The 16,549-nt window shown below is 45.2% G+C and overlaps 1 protein-coding gene and 1 long non-coding RNA gene across 5 annotated transcripts in view; both read left to right on the top strand.

The window, feature by feature from the left end:
- The window catches only part of LOC310713282, a 93,703-nt gene that overhangs the window by 66,170 nt on the left and 10,984 nt on the right, over positions 1–16,549 (top strand). The gene's annotated exons all lie outside the window — the stretch shown is intronic.
- The window catches only part of EFR3A (EFR3 homolog A), an 84,497-nt gene that overhangs the window by 58,999 nt on the left and 8,949 nt on the right, over positions 1–16,549 (top strand). For all 4 annotated transcript variants that reach the window (XM_083516662.1, XM_083516661.1, XM_083516660.1 and 1 more), the window contains exons 12-19: positions 356–470; positions 5,014–5,065; positions 6,359–6,531; positions 7,795–7,870; positions 9,674–9,835; positions 10,609–10,740; positions 11,063–11,130; positions 12,853–12,980. In XM_083516662.1, coding sequence (XP_083372788.1) covers positions 356–470; positions 5,014–5,065; positions 6,359–6,531; positions 7,795–7,870; positions 9,674–9,835; positions 10,609–10,740; positions 11,063–11,130; positions 12,853–12,980 — 906 coding nt within the window. The remainder of the gene's footprint in view (positions 1–355; positions 471–5,013; positions 5,066–6,358; positions 6,532–7,794; positions 7,871–9,673; positions 9,836–10,608; positions 10,741–11,062; positions 11,131–12,852; positions 12,981–16,549) is intronic.

Raw genomic sequence — 16,549 nt, 5'->3', positions numbered from 1 at the left:
TACAACTCCCATCAGCTCCAGTCAGTAAGGCTGAGGGTTGGGAATGATGGGAGTTGTAGTCCATTCGGAGAGCACCACATTGGCCACATCTGTCCTAACGCATGTTAACTGGAATATTTTGGGTTTCTTTTTCTTCTTAAAATCTAAAAAATCATAACAGGAGAGGAAAATTTTTATATGCAAACCAAGGTAAATAGCAAAAAAAAGAAAACTAAAATCATATGCATGATAAAATCTAGCCTGGGGAGACAAAACAATTACCAATTGCTGGTTTTTCATTTGGGGCAGAAGAAAATCCATTGCTGTCTGTTAATATTTCTTCTGGAATAAAAAAAAAAAATCTTTTTGCACTTAGGTTTCTTTGGAAGCAACCTGCCAGACTACCATCGGTCCGAGATTATGTTGTTCATTATGGGGAAAGTTCCTGTTCTGGGAGCAACTTCACACACACTGGACACAAGCCAGTTTGGGTTTGTTCAGATTGCTACATATTTGGGGCTTCCAGTGGGAAATTTTTTTATCATACAGGCTTGGATCCTGAATACTATGGAAGCATATAGAGAAGGGGCTTTTCCTATTTGTCCTTCCCCTTTGCAGCTTCTTGCTTCCCTTGGCCAAAGAAATTCTCTGGAGAATCAGGAACACACATACACACACACACACAAACCAGGTTGGCATAGGTCAAGGAGAAATCACTCAAAATGGTGTGGAGAGACTTTGCATGAACACAACTCAACTCTTAAAATAGCCCTATTCTTTTTGATCTGATTTCCATAGAGAAAGTGTGTAGCCATAGGCGGTTTCCAATTTTGTCTGTGAAGCGAATAACAACTGGAGAGAAATAGAATTTCATTATATATGCTGAAATATGGGTGGCGCTGTGGGTTAAACCACAGAGCCTAGGGCTTGCTGATCAGAAGGTCGGCGGTTCGAATCCCCGCAATGGGGTGAGCTCCCGTTGTTCGGTCCCAGCTCCAGCCAACCTAGCAGTTTGAAAGCACACCAGTGCAAGTAGATAAATAGGTACCGCTCCGGCGGGAAGGTAAACTGGTTTGCCAGAAGCAGCTTAGTCATGCTGGCCACATGACCTGGAAGCTGTATGCCGGCTCCCTCGGCCAGTAAAGCGATATGAGCGCTGCAACCCCAGAGTCCTCCACAACTGGACCTAATGGTCAGGAGTCCCTTTACCTTATACTTCACCAAAGCAAAAGTATGTAAGAACATAAGCCATGCTGAATCAGAAAAAGGGCCCCCGCATCCTGTTCTCACAGTGGCCAACCAGATCCCTGTGGGAAGCCTGCAAACAGAAGCAGAGCACAAGAGCCCCCTCCCCACCTGCAGTTCCCAGGAACTGGTATTGAGAGGCATACTGCCTCCATCTGTATAGGTAGACCTTAACCAACCTGGCTAGTGTAGCCTTATCTTCCACAAATTTGTCTAATCCTCTTTTGAAGCCATACAAGTTGGTGGTCATCACTAACTCCTGTGAGATTGAATTCCACAGTTCAACTGTGCGTCATGTGAAGAAGAACTTCCTTTTATCGGTCCTGAATCTTCCAACATTCAACTTCATTGGATGTTTCTGAGTTCTGGTATAATGAGAGAAGGAACAAAACATTTCTCTATCTAGTTTCTCCTCTTGCACGCTCTTGCAGGTTGTAAACCTTATCTAGTCACCTACAGCTGGTGAGAATCTCCTTCTTGGTTGTTTTATTTTTTCCCTTTTATGCCACAACTAGCTGACATAGGTAGGTACATATGGAGTTGCAGGCTACTAAGACTGTTGTTGTTGTTCAGTCGTTTAGTCGTGTCCGACTCTTCGTGACCCCATGGACTAGAGCACGCCAGGCACTCCTGTCTTCCACTGCCTCCCGCAGTTTGGTCAAACTCATGCTGGTAGCTTCGAGAACACTGTCCAACCATCTCGTCCTCTGTCGTCCCCTCCTCCTTGTGCCCTCCATCTTTCCCAACATCAGGGTCTTTTCCAGGGAGTCTTCTCTTCTCATGAGGTGGCCAAAGTATTGGAGCCTCAGCTTCAGGATCTGTCCTTCCAGTGAGCACTCCGGGCTGATTTCCTTAAGAATAGATAGGTTTGATCTTCTTGCAGTCCATGGGACTCTCAAGAGTCTCCTCCAGCACCAAGACTAAGACTATTCAAGACCTAATAGCTTCTGTAGATTTCTTTGCAAGATTCTAATAAAAGAGCCATTATTTCCAACATCCACCTTTTGCAGTTTGCCACTCCCATTGGTGTTTGCAATCAGCTGTTTAAAATAAGTTTGCAAGTGTGTTTTGAGAGATGTTTTTATTATTGAACAAGAATACTTTGTTTTGTTTTACAGCATGATTAGGGGGAAATCGTTTTTTCTTGTGTTGCACTTGAATTTATTGGCTCACTGGGCCCTTTCCAGTCCTGTGTTGCTATGTTGAGCCTTCCGATCACCTAACAAATTAATTTCCCTCTCCAATAATTCATGAGGGACCCGTCCAGCCACATAGAATGTGGTTAACTGGAAACACCTTCGGCTTTCTATAAAACTAAAAGTTCTGACCAGAGTGGCAGAAGGCTGCCTATTTTGGCCTCGATTGATTCTGTAGGCTTCTGAGAAATGCTTTCTAGAGGAGAATGGTGCTGATAAATGGGCTTCTGGTGGAAATGAATAATTCAGAATCATTCGGCTTCATTCTCTGCTCATCGATTTTCAGACGGGGAGTCACGAAGCAGCAAACTTAAGGCACTCGGGATGATTCTTGTTGTGATGGGGATTTTATTCCTCCGTAAATTCAAATCATCAATACATAGTTATATTTTATTCATTGCTTTTCTAAGGAAACCACCAGACTCCCATGGCTTTTTATTTTTCAGTTTTAATTAGGCATATCAGCCTCTAGAACTCTTTATCGGTCTGGTTATTTTCTGTGCTGCATACATTGTTGTTGTTTAGTTGTTCAGCCGTGTCTGACTCTTTGTGACCCCATGGACCAGAGCACGCCAGGCACTTCTGTCTTCCACTGCCTCCCACAGTTTGGTCAAACTCATGCTGGTAGCTTCGAGAACACTGTCCAACCATCTCGTCCTCTGTCGTCCCCTTCTCCTTGTGCCCGCCATCATTCCCAACATCAGGGTCTAATCCAGGGAGTCTTCTCTTCTGATGAGGTGGCCAAAGTATTGGAGCCTCAGCTTCACGATCTGTCCTTCCAGTGAGCACTCAGGACTGACTTCCGTAAGAATGGATAGGTTTGATCTTCTTGCAGTCCATGGGACTCTCAAGAGTCTCCTCCAGCACCATAATTCAAAGCATCAATTCATTGGCGATCAGCCTTCTTTATGGTCCAGCTTTCACTTCCATACATCACTACTGGGAAAACCATAGCTTTTACTATGCAGACCTTTGTTGGCAAGGTGATGTTTCTACTTTTTAAGATGCTGTCTAGGTTTGTCATTGCTTTTCTCCCAAGAAGCAGGCGTCTTTTAATTTCGTGACTGTTGTCACCATCTGCAGTGATCATGGAGCCCAAGAAAGTAAAATCTCTCACTGCCTCCTTTTCTTCCCCTTCTATTTGCCAGGAGGTGATGGGACCAGTGGCCATGATCTTCGCTGCATACATATAAAGGAGCAGATCTCTCTTAGCCCTCTTGGTATTTTTTTTCTTTGAATGAGGCTAGCAAATGATGCATAATATACTAGTGTGCAACTGAGGATTGTCCAGATAGCAGTTGTTCTCCCCAACCGTCTGCCACATAGTTTAATGCTGCAGAGAGAAGTGATAGGTGGTCCGAAGCAAATTGTGCTCCGCTGTTCGCTACTTCTGATTCTGCAGTGCCATTCTGGTTTTGCTAATCCATCTCAGGTCTGAGAGTTACTCATCAGAATCATTAGTGTTGTCCTCTTGCTTCAGGGTGTCACCCACTTTGAACTAACGTGATGCCCCCTCCCCACCCCCCAAAATAATACCGTTCTTTTGGATGGGACCTAAATAGAGCATCAACAGTTTCAAAGGACATGGGGATATTTTGAGCATTCAAAGTGTCAAAGTCCCTCTCTTGTCTTCTACTTCAACCTTTAAGGAAGGAGGTCAGCAGCAGAAGGTATCTTCAAAGCCAGAAAAGTCTGACAGGTGTCTCTTCCTTCCTGGTGACCAATATCAATGGGCCCTGCCAACATAGTTGGTACTGGTCTTGTTGGTACTAAATACTACAGTGGTACCTCGGGTTACATATGCTTCAGGTTACATATGCTTCAGGTTACAGACTCCGCTAACCCAGAAATAGTACCTCGGGTTAAGAACTTTGCTTCAGGATGAGAACAGAAATCATGCTGCGGTGGCACGGCAGCAGCCGGAGGCCCCATGAGCTAAAGTGGTGCTTCAGGTTAAGAACGGTTTCAGGTTAAGAATGGACCTCCGGAACGAATTAAGTTCATAACCAGAGGTACCACTGCACAGACATTCACCACTGCCATGGTCAAGGCATGCTTAGAGTCCAGCAAGAGTCCAAGACTCTGCTTCTCTCACCGCAAGCTTTCCACAGCTATTCCTGGCTATTGCTTTAGAATTGCTAGATACCAAATGTGGAAACACAGAACACTCCCTTTCCATCTCTTTACACCAAGGCTGTTCCACTGCCAGCTGCTCAGCTCGCAAATCACCGGTTGGTGCGTTGGCTGGGAAACGAACCCAGGTCAACTGCTTGGAAGGCAGTTATGCTCACCACTTCGGCCTTCAGAGTTCTCGTTTGAATATGAATGACCTAGGCATCACTTCTTCTAGTCAGTGTGGATTTTAACTAAAATCCAACAATTTACAGCATTTTGTTGCTTGGGCCACATGGATTCTTCCAGCTTTTGCTTCTGTTCTGAGGCTCACTATTCCAGCTTGCCATTTTATCTTAACATTTTATCATATTCTGCATCCCACAGCCACCAACTATGGAAGTTGTTATGGTTTATCTATTTAAGAGAGAGAGAAGTGTTGATTCAAATTAACTTTGGTTTTCCCCTCCATTTCCTTTAGGGATTTGGGAACCAGACGAATTCAAATTATGCTGCTGAGATCGTTACTAATGGTAAGTAATGAAGGAAATTCACATGATGGCTTTTATATCCTTATTTTAAAAGATGCATTTTACAGCATGGCTAAGCAGGCAGAATAGCCACTTCTTTAAACTTGAAGCAAAAGTAAAATAGAGTGGTGTTTTCCATAGGACTAGTCCACATTTGCAAATACTTTTGTGAATTACTTGTCTGGTTATCTGTGAGACTGAGAAATGCTGAGAGTTGAGTAGGCAGGGAGGTTGTTGTAAATTGGGTCTTTCTTTCGTTTTTGGTTTCCACTGATGTTCTACTAGAGATTACATCAATGTTTACTGCTTGTAAGCCATTCTGCCAACCATTGTTTTACGCTCTTACACTCTCTAAAGGACCAGTTACAGATAGGTAGCCGTGTTGGTCTGCCATAGTCAAAATAAAAAATATTCCTTCTAGTAGCACCTTAAAGACCAACTAAGTTAGTTCTTGGTATGAGCTTTCGTGTGCATGCACACTTCTTCAGATACACTGAAACTGAAGTTGCCAGATCCTTCTATATAGTGAGAAGGTGGGGAGGGGTATTACTCAGAAGGGTGGTGGGAATGGGTGATTGGCAGATAGCTGAGATGAGCCTGTTGACGACTCTTAACGACTGCAATAGGTCTTACAGGAAAAGGCAAGGGGTGAGAAGGTGAAAAATGGCTTAGTCATGTATAATGAGATAAGAATCCAATGTCTCTGTTCAGACCAGGTCTCTCCATGGTTTTAAGTTTGGTAATGAGTTGCAATTCAGCAGCTTCTCTTTCCAGCCTATTTCTGAAATTCCTTTGTAGTAAAACAGCTACTTTGAGGTCTTGTATAGAATGTCCTGGGAGATTGAAGTGTTCTCCTACTGGTTTCTCTGTCTTGTGATTCAGAATTTGTGATTCTTGAGGAGTCATTGCAGGGGCAGCCAGCATGGAAGCTCACTTTAGGTGACTTCGGGTCAGTCACTATTGCTCAGCCTAATCTACCTCACAAAAAACCCCTGTGAGAATAAAATGAACTGAGAGAGAACCATGCATACAGCCCTGAACCCCTTGAAGGAAAAGCATGATAAAAACCCACTTAAAACAAAAGAACTACATCAGTTTTTGGTGGGTTTCTTTTTTTGCTGTTGAATGGGCTCAGCTTTCCCTTGTGCAGTTTGTGCAGCTGAATGGACACAGCTCTTGCCTGCACAATTTGTTCCGTTAAATGGGCACAGCTTTAGTACCCAGCTTTTGGCTGTGTGATTTGGCTGAATCATTTCTTTGGTGACTTCTCCTTACCTTCTCTTTGATGCTCACCAGGTCACAACAGGATACAGTGCCAAGACCATTTCTGCTGCCCTGCCCGCTCCTTTTCTGGATCCTTTGCTCTCTCCTTCACTCATGGATGACTCTGAACTCAGACAGCTGGTCCTGGAAATACTGCACAACGTTATTGATCGGCATGACAACCGAGTGAAGCTCAGAGGGATAAGGTTAATGCTTGAGTCTGACAGGGTCTCTGTTGAGTCCCTATGCAACAGTAGATCATGCCAGTGTACCATGGGAGTCTCGGATGTAGATGCTAAAATTGGTGGCATGCACAAAGAGATTAATCCATCTCTGCCAAAACTCCCATTAACTATGTTCCTTCTGCAGTTTGTGCACTCTTATAAAGCAGTGGGGAAGAAGTTTGTTTGGTTTGCGTTTTGATGCAAACCTATTTAATTTGCAGTTCTCAGGTCAGGAAGCAAAACACATCTGTCATTCAAAATCTCCAAACAATTGTGGTGCAACTCCCTAACCAAGATGTGTGCACATGCTAGTGTAAATTACGTACAAAACTACTATATTATATTGGGCAAAATTCCTGGGTAACTGTACCTGAATTTTTGTGTGGAATATTTAAAGGGAGGGGAATCACATATGGACGCAGAAATGGGGCAAAGTGACTTAAGATTGGGGAAAGATTGTGGTTGCCCAGGCTGTTTGTACTTTTGTTCAGAGCTCTGGTTTGCACTGAAGGCAGGCAATTAATAATGCACTACCAGCCTCAAACCTAGAATTGTTTGGGTACTTTAAGAAAGCAAGGAAATCAGTGCAGTTTTGAAGGGTTCAGTCCGCCATCTTGATTGAAAATGGTGTCTGGTTGTATCCAGACATCAATGAAAACCTGCAAAATTTGGTCTCGATATCTTATAAAGGTGTCCAGCTTTGTAAGTGAACAAGTTTTCAAAAGATATAGCAAATAAGAGAAAACTACAGTAACAAATTATGTTTTCCAACTGTGATCAATAGATACCATTCACTGTACACATTTTTCTTCTGTTTTACATGTTCCATTTTGTCAGTGAAGAGAGGAAAAGTGCAGGAATGTAACAGCTGAATGTTTTTGATGCAGCAATTGATGATTTTGTTTTCCAGGTGCCCTGCCCTGAATGTTAAATAGCTCTTCCAAATTGCTCCTGGTTTAATTAAGCTTGTAATTATATTTTTGTTTTATACAAAACATAAAATGGACTATTCCTGTACTGAGTCATAATTACTTATGATTCCCCCCTTTTTTGAATAGGAAATCTATTGTCATTGCAAAATGTGGATGTAATTAAAATGGAGATGACTTTGAAAATGCCTGGATAAATTAAATACTTTTCACAGCATGATTCCGAGTCTCCCCATCGCTGAGAAGTAATTTGCTTGCAAATTATAATTATTAATGCTGTTTTGAGAAAGTAACATACTGTTTTGTGTCTGCGCAGAATAATACCTGATGTTTCGGATCTAAAGATAAAACGGGACAAAATTTCAAGGCAAGATGCGAATTTCATCAAAAAGGTAATAATATCATTAAAGATCAAACCAATTGTTAGAAGAAAGAGATGTTGCGTACTGTTAGGTAAGGGATATAGGGACTCACTGTTCTGTGGGTAGAACCTGTGATTTGAATGTAGAAGGGCCCAGAATTTATTTTTGGCATCTCCTCTAAATGCAAAGTCTAGTAACAGAGCTGTGTTTCTTCCAGGCAGAGTTGACAATTATGGGCTAGATCAGGGGTCAGCAAACATTTTCAGCAGGGGGCTGGTCCACTGTCCCTCAGACCTTGTGGGGGGCTGGACTATATTGGGGGGGGGGCAATGAATGAATTCCTATGCCCCAGAAATAACCCAGAGATGCATTTTAAATAAAACCACACATTCTACTCATGTAAAAACACGCCGATTCCCAGACCGCCTGTGGGCCGGATTTAGAAGGCGACTGGGCCGGATCCGGCCCCCGGGCCTTAGTTTGCCTACCCATGGGCTAGATGAAGATAAGATGAGCCCTGCTGGGTCAGACCAAAGGCTCAGCTGGTTGGCATCCTGTTCTCTTGGTAGTCTACCATGAGAAGCTGCCTTGAGTCCCAGTCTGAGGAAAAGGCAGGATAGAAATAAATATAACATTATTATTAATTATTATTATTATTATTATTATTATTATTATTATCATCACCTACAACTCCGCTGGCTGGGACTGATGGGAGTCGCGTTCCAAAATATCTGGAGGGCCACTTGATGGAAGAGGCTGCTCCGGCTCTGGTAGAAGCCAATACCTGTATTGTGAATGTGCACCAAGTATTACCTAGTGGCTCCTCAGTGGCTCCAAAAAACCTGACATAAGCATACGAACATAAGGAGAGCCTGCAGGATCAGCTCAATGGCCCATCTAGTCCAGCATGCTGTTCTTACAGTGGGCAGCCAGATGCCTGTGGGAAACCAACAAGCAGAACACAAGCCCAAGAGCCCTCTCCCCTCTCATGGTTTCCAGCAATTGGTATTTGGAAGCATTGCTGGCTAGAACTTTCAAGGCAGAGGATAGCTGTCATGGCTAGCAGCCTGTGCTGGCCCCGGGGGGTTTAACGTGCAGCGTGGTCTAAGTTCAGTCCTAGATCGAGGGTAAGGAGGCTGTCCGTCAGGGGTGAAGCGAGGTCCAAAGCAAGGAGTCGGGCATGGTCAGGAACTCAGGAGAGCAGGTCAGGATGCCGGCAGGAACAGGATACCAACGATGTTGCTCCTGCAACCTGGGCTGACTGGCCTTTATCTCCTCTGAGGCCAGGGGCGGCCCAGCCCACAGGTGACTCGCACTCTCCTGGCCTTAAGGCAAGCACTCCTCCTGTGAGAAAACTTTGTTCCCTCCGCCTCTCTGCCCTGGGCCTCTGCAGCTCAAGAGAGGCTGGAGGGCTACAGGACCCAGAGGCAACCTCAGCTTCCCCTGACAGGGCTGAGAGTGGAGCATCTGCAGGCAATGGGTCCTCTATCACCTCTGGAGTCAGAGCGGATTCAGCTGGTGTCTGCTCCTGAGGATCCGGCACAGGTGAGGGCCCTTCAGGTTCAGCCGGCCCTGGAGGTGGGGACTCCTGTGCAGACTGGGATTCCTCAGGTTCAGCCTCTGAATCCGATTCCCAGGCCATTACACAGCCATTGATGGCCACCTCCTCCATGAATCTGCCAATTCTCTTTCAAAGCCACCCAACTTGGTGGCCATCAAAGCCTCCTGTGATGGAGCAAGTTCCATAGCTTGACTATGCGTAAAGAAGTCATTTCTTGTATCCCAAATCTTCCAACAAAAACCTTAATCAAGACTCCTCTCTGCTCTCTCTAGCATGGGCAGCAGCTGTATAGGCATGTCTACTTAGGATGTAAGGAAGAGGACAATGTCCAGAAGAACTTTGAGCTTCTCTACACAACGCTGGCTCTCATGACAATTGAACTAGCCAACGAAGAAGTGGTCATTGACCTCATCAGAGTGGCTATCGCCTTGCAGGTAGGTCTTTCAAAGTGCATCTGGACGACTTTGTTGATATCATGTCAAAAGATTGGAATCCGTATTTCTGATCAAGAACGGTGCGCTTATTTTGTACGCTTTGAATCTACCTGCTGCATCATTTTCCACCTTGAGAATCTCACCTTCTTTTTGTACATGCTGTGGTTTCAAAATAAAGCTTAGTTAATGTGTAGAGCAGCCTCAGAAATGAGAAGGTGGCAGTACAGTGTTCCCAGTGTTCATGGGATGGATGGGCAGTGGGCTTTTCTGATACCTGTCCATCCCAGTTGTTGCATTCTAGGATCTTACCTGCCTATTGTTCTAGGATCCAAGCTTAGTACATAACATTTTCATTGCTTCTTTTCTTTCTAAGGTTGGATTCTATTGCTATTCTATTCTATTGTTTTTCACCGACTACCCCACCCCTACCCCCCGACTACCTGAACAAAGCTCCTGAATGAATGACGGTCCATGGACCGCAGTTTGGGAACCCTTGCTCCAACACACTGTCAGATCATAACTACCCATGTCCTGAAAAACTGTTTTAAGATGTGTTGTGCACTGCACAAGCTATTAAGACTAGTTTGTCCTGCAAAATAAATAAATAAATAAAACTTGAACTGACTTCTCCACTCAAAAGACTTTACAGTGACCTGGGACAGGGGAAAAAACCTGTTTTACCTTCCTGGCTCTTAGTCTTTTCACCCATATGAAAAAAATATGACCAATGCCAGTCTTGAATGAGGTTCCCTCTTCCCTTCCTTTCATTGTAGGACATTGCAATCCTTAACGAAGACAACTTGCCCATGTTCCATCGCTGTAGTGTGATGGCAGTGGTAGCCGCATACCTCAACTTCCTAAGCCAGATGATCGCTGTTCCTGCTTTTTGCCAACATGTTACTAAGGTGCTGTATCGCTTCTGATTTTCACCGGTGTGCCTTGCATTGATACAGTAGCAGAACTGCCCTTCCGGCTTGGCTAAATCAAGAGCCCAAAGCAAATTTGGGTTGGGGGTTACTTGTGGTAATATGTATGGACTGCAGAGACAGGCCGCTGTGAGTGACAGCAGGCATGGGCTGGGGCTTAAAGGAAGCAGGCTCATCCATCAAACATGTCCACACTTGGAATGCATATTTATTTATTTATTTGCAAACATATACATTTTAACATAGAATGCAAAGTGAGAAAATTGTCAAACGCTGTCTTGTTTTTCCGCTCGTGTTGCAGGTCATTGAAACCAGACATGTAGAAGCACCCTATTTTTTACCTGAAACAATTTTCAGAGAGAAGTGCAAGTATGTGAAATTTTAAACAACTCGTAAAACATGAGAACCAGTAATGTTTTTGACTTAAGGACTGTGAAAGACCATCTCTGTTGCTGGCATGTCTAGTTAAAGGGCAGTGAGGACAGATCTTCTGCCCAAGACCCTGGAGAGCCTCTGAAACTCAGAGTAGACAGTACTGGGCTGGGTGGACAAAACAGAATCATAGAACTGTAGAGTTGGAAAGGACTGCGAGGGTCATCTAGTCCAACCTCCTGCAGTGCATGAATCTTTTGCCCAATGTGGGGCTTGAACTCGTGACCCGGAGATTAAGTGCCTCATGCTCTACCAACTGAGCCATCCTCGAAACCTATTTGGTGTTTCGCAACTCTCTGACTAGTTGCAGGACCTTAGCCAGACCTAGCAGAGTAAACGCAGAATCCATGGAAGCAATTGGCGACTTGGCTGCAGGCAGGATGGACGAAGCAGAAACCAGGTGTTTATTATATAAAGTGGACTATTTACAGGAACAGAACAGAGCACAGATCTTTAGCTAACTCTCTCATACCCAACTCACAACTCTCAACCTCCAACTCCTACACTCAACCTCGTACTAACACACATTCCAGTTAGTAGGCCATTAATCATTATTCCCGTGAGAGAGCTTGACCAATCATGGAGCTGTCTCCATGCCTCTGTATCACCAGGCAGACTTACTCCTTCACATTGCCTTTTGGCTGTCTGCCAAACCCTAATTGACTCTGTGTGAGTAGCTGCACGTATTCAGATTCCCAACACTGTGTTCCCCAGGTTTTAATGCAAGAGTGGGGGAGCTTTCTCAATCCCTTCTGAGCAATCTCTTGGAGCCAGATTCCAGTGTCGGGCAGAACCAGAGGCAAAAGTGTGCAGAGCAATCAATGCAAATCTTACCTTTGTGCAATAGTTTAGTTTTGACGCACACATGCACCCTGCTCTGCTCTGTATCCTCCATTCAGACAAGCAAGAGACATTATCAGAATTCAAAGACACATTCTAGCCAGGTACAAATACTCCAGGTGTGAAGCAGGGCCAGTGGTTTAGACCACAGCGCCACCTGCTCCCTTTCATGAGTAAAGGCAGCCCAGCCATATATGAGCCATATCTACAAGCATCTTGCATGTCCATCTTTCTCTCTGCCATTCCAATACAGATTATTTGAAATTACATACATACATATAAACATATAGATAAGACCAAATAGACAAGGGGTTTGCCTCCAATAGTTTACCTCCTACTTTTTCTTTTGTAAATGTGAATGGAGAAGGAGTGTGGCTTGGTAGAAAGGCCTGGAAGGCACATCCCTGGTCTTGTTGGTACTAAATACTACAGTGGTACCTTGGGTTACAGACGCTTCAGGTTACAGATGCTTCAGGTTACAGACTCCGCTAACCCAAAAATAGTACCTTAGGTTAAGAATTTTGCTTCAGGATGACAACAGAAATCGCCCACCGGCGGCGCAGTGGTGGCGGGAGGCCCCATTAGCTAAAGTGGTACCTCAGGTTAAGAATAGTTTCAGGTTAAGAACAGATCTCCGGAACGAATTAAGTTCTTAACCTGAGGTACCACTGTATTTAAGAATCAGATCTAGGGTGCAATATGCTCCATTGGGTAATTCGCTCTAACCTACGTTCTGAACCATGCCTCTCTTTTTTTTCTCATTCTTTGCTTCTTTTATCTAATGGTTTTAAATCCACAATTGCAAATTGTGTTTTGAAGCCTCCCCAAGTCCCTGGAGAAGGACGAAACGAGCTTGTTCTTCTTGACCAACCAAATGGCAGAATCGCTGGGTGGCAGTGGCTACTGCGTGGAGAGACTGTCTGTGCCATATGTACCACTTGTGACAGGTAAGCCACGCATCCTCTTCACCTGTAGTCATTGACCACGGTTTATCATAGCTGCTTTTTTAAGGGAGGGGGTTGCATATAGCATCCTTTGGTGCTTTCCAGCAGTCCAGCAACATTGGAAGTGCAACCAGGATCCCCATCCTTGTTGTAGGAGAATCCCAAATACTCATAATGTTATCTGAGTGAAATGCATATGCATACATTTTTAGAAGCATATCCTATTGGCTTTCTTGATTGCAGCTATTTATATCCATTGTAGAGGCCCTTTAGAGATGAATAAATGCTGTGATACATTTCACTGCTAGCGAACAACAAAGTCTTCTTGGATCTACTTTTAGGCATGCTCAATAGTCTTATTGATTCTGTGTCTCTATAATAATAATAATAATATAATAATTTATTATTTATACCATGGCCCATCTGGCTGGGTTTCCCCAGCCACTCTGGGCAGCTTCCAACAGAATATTAAAATACAATAACCTATTAAACATTAAAAGCTTCCCTAAACAGGACTGCCTTCAGATGTCTTCTAAAAGTCTGGTGGTTGTTTTCTCTTTGACATCTGGTGGGAAGGCATTCCACAGGACAGGTGCCACTACTGAGAAGGCTCTGTGCCTGGTTCCCTGTAACTTGGCTTCTTGCAGTGAGGGAACTGCCAGAAGGCCCTTGACGCTGGACCTCAGTGTCCGGGCAGAACGATGGGGGTGGAGACTCTCCATCAGGTATACTGAGCCGAGGCCATTTAGGGCTTTAAAGGTCAGCACCAACACTTTGATTTGTGCTTGGAAACGTTCAGGACCAGTGTTATATGGTCTCGGCGGCCGCTCCCAGTCACCAGTCTAGCTGCCGCATTCTGGATTAGTTGTAGTTTCCGAGTCACCTTCAAAGGTAGCCCCACATAAAGCGCATTGCAGTAGTCCAAGCGAGAGATAACTATATGCAGAGTGAGACATGCACACATACGTGTTTAGCTCTTGTGGGTGGGGAACAGGCTCCTTCTCCATCACTAACATACCATATTTTTGGACGCACCTAGTTTTTTTTTGGGGGGGGGAAATAAAGGAAAAATTGTTTTCCTTTATTTCCCCCCCAAAAGCAGGTCGGGGAAACCAAACCAGGTCGAGGAACAGTGGGATGGCGGTGCTGCGCCTCCCTGCTGTCCCCCGATCTTGTGGGGCTGGCCGATGTCTGCCCGGCGCGAGGGGCGCTCTACATCAGGGCGCCCTGCCCACCGGGCGGCAGGTTGCTATCCGCAGCGTGGGGAGCCCTGCGGGGAACTCCTGCAAGGCTCCCCACGCTGCGGATGTCTGCTGGGCGCGGGGGGCGCTCTGCTTCAGGGCGCTCCTCGCGCTGGGCGGCAGGCTGCTATCCGCAGCGTGGGGAGCCCTGCGGGGAACTCCTGCAGGGCTCCCCACACTGCGGATGTCTTCCCGGCACGAGGGGCACTCTGCTTCAGGGCGCCCCTCGCACTGGGCGGCAGGCTGCTATCCGCAGCCTAGACATCCCTGCGGGACCTCCCGCAGGGCTGCCTAGGCTGCGGATGTGTTCCCAAAGCCTGGAGAGCGAGAGGGGTCGGTGTGCACCGACCCCTCTCGCTCTCCATGCTTCAGCAAAAGCCTGCATTCGCCCCATAGGACGCACCCAGATTTCCCCTTCATTTTTGGAGGGGGAAAAGTGTGTCCTATAGGGCAAAAAATACGGTATTAAATGCAGTTGAAAGCATTGCAAAGGAACTGAGACCCAGAGCCTTTCTTGGGTTGCCTAGTTCTTTAGATTCTGGCCCAAACGTTGGTGACTTTTCTGCCGCCCCTTTCTTTTTTCTAATTTTCCATATGGTATGTCATCCTAAAGCTTCTATTTCCATTCTTATGCGTCTTCGGAAATGTAGCTCTATTCCCATCTGGCAAAAAGCCTCATAAATGCAGGCGCAAGTCGAAAGGTAAATTGGAGCTGCCACTGCTTGTTCTAGTTATAGCTTCATGGTGTTAGGACCCAAAGAAAGCCAAATAAGCTCCTTATGCTCATAGATAGAAAATCCCAGTGTTGTGCGATTTTCCTTTATTTCCCCTGCTCCCAGTAGCTGTGACCCACACAACTGTAGACATTAGGGCTGCCATACAGGGTGTCCTGGTTTTTACTTTTTGAAATATGGCACAACCAGGGCCGGATTCAGGTTTGATGAGGCCCTAAGCTACTGAAGGTAATGGGACGCTTTATATGTCCATCTGTCCTTTGTCAACAACAAATTGTCACTGTTTTTTGTGTTGCATATATGTGGTATGGTAATTTATGAACCTAATAGGCACCTAAGGCCATTTGCCCATGTTGCCATGCAACCAGTCCATGCAGAATATAGGCACCCTAGATACAGAAATGAGCAAACCAGTGATATCTTAGGGAGCAGACTAGCAGGCAGGGCCCATTACTTACATCATAGGAGCCTTCACAACACAAAACACTGTTGCTGTATGTAGGTTTTATTTTATTTGTTTTTTATCTTATATTTTGGAAATGTACATCCAGGTTTTTTCCCCTTTAATTTTTTGGGGCCCCCCAAGAGAGTGGGGCTCTGAGCTATAGCTTTAGCTTATACGTAAATCTGGCACTGTTGGCAACCCTAGTAGATGTAGCATATTCGTACACATCTCATAGGTATTTTCCCCAATGGTTTTTTTTATCTATCTTCGCATTTATATCCCACCTTTCCTCCAGTGGCTGTCCTCTCCTCCACGTGATTCTCACAGCACCCCCGCGAAGTAGGCCAGACTGAGAGGTAGTAATTCCCCAAAGTCACCTCATAATTTTCATGGCCAAATGGGGATTTGAACCCCTGTCTCCCAGATTGCAGCCTAGCACTCTAACCGCTACCCCATGCTGCCGCTTTGCGGACTTCCAGTGTGCTTCTGCGCACAGTTCAAATGGCTGGTATTCTATTACAAAGCCCTTGATGGCTCGAGGCTAAGTAATCGGAGGCACCAGCTATGAAGCTGTCTGCTTTCTGACACCTTTAGGCCTTCCTGTAATAATAAATAATAATAATAATTTATTATTTATACCCCGCCCATCTGGCTGGGCTTCCCCAGCCACTCTGGGCGGCTTCCAACAAAATATTAAAACACAGTAATGCATCAAACATTAAAAGCTTCCCTAAACAGGGCTGCCTTCAGAAGTCTGGTAGTTGTTGTTCTCTTTGACTTCTGATGGGAGGGCGTTCCATAGGGCGGGTGCCACTACCAAGAAGTCCCTCTGCCTGGTTCCCTGTAACTTGGCTTCTTGCAGCAAGGGAACCACCAGAAGGCCCTTGGCACTGGACCTTTAGTGTCCAGATAGAATGATTGGGGTGGAGACGCTCCTTCAGGTATACTGGACCAAGGCCGTTTAGGGCTTTAAAGGTCAGCACAACACTTTGAATTGTGCTCAGAAATGTACGGTAAGTGTCCGTCCTATCTTCTGAAATTAAGTAGAAGACCACTGGAGGGAGGACCTTTTCATTGATGGTGACCCAGACACAGGGCATTTCTCCCAGGGACATTTAGCTGATGCCGACTGTTAGTTTGGGTTACAGATAG

Source organism: Podarcis liolepis (assembly GCF_965112155.1).
Source record: "Podarcis liolepis genome assembly, chromosome: 8".
Classification (NCBI taxonomy): Eukaryota; Metazoa; Chordata; class Lepidosauria; order Squamata; family Lacertidae; genus Podarcis; species Podarcis liolepis.
Note: the sequence above shows the minus strand (reverse complement) of the source record. Positions and strands in the feature narration are given on the sequence as shown.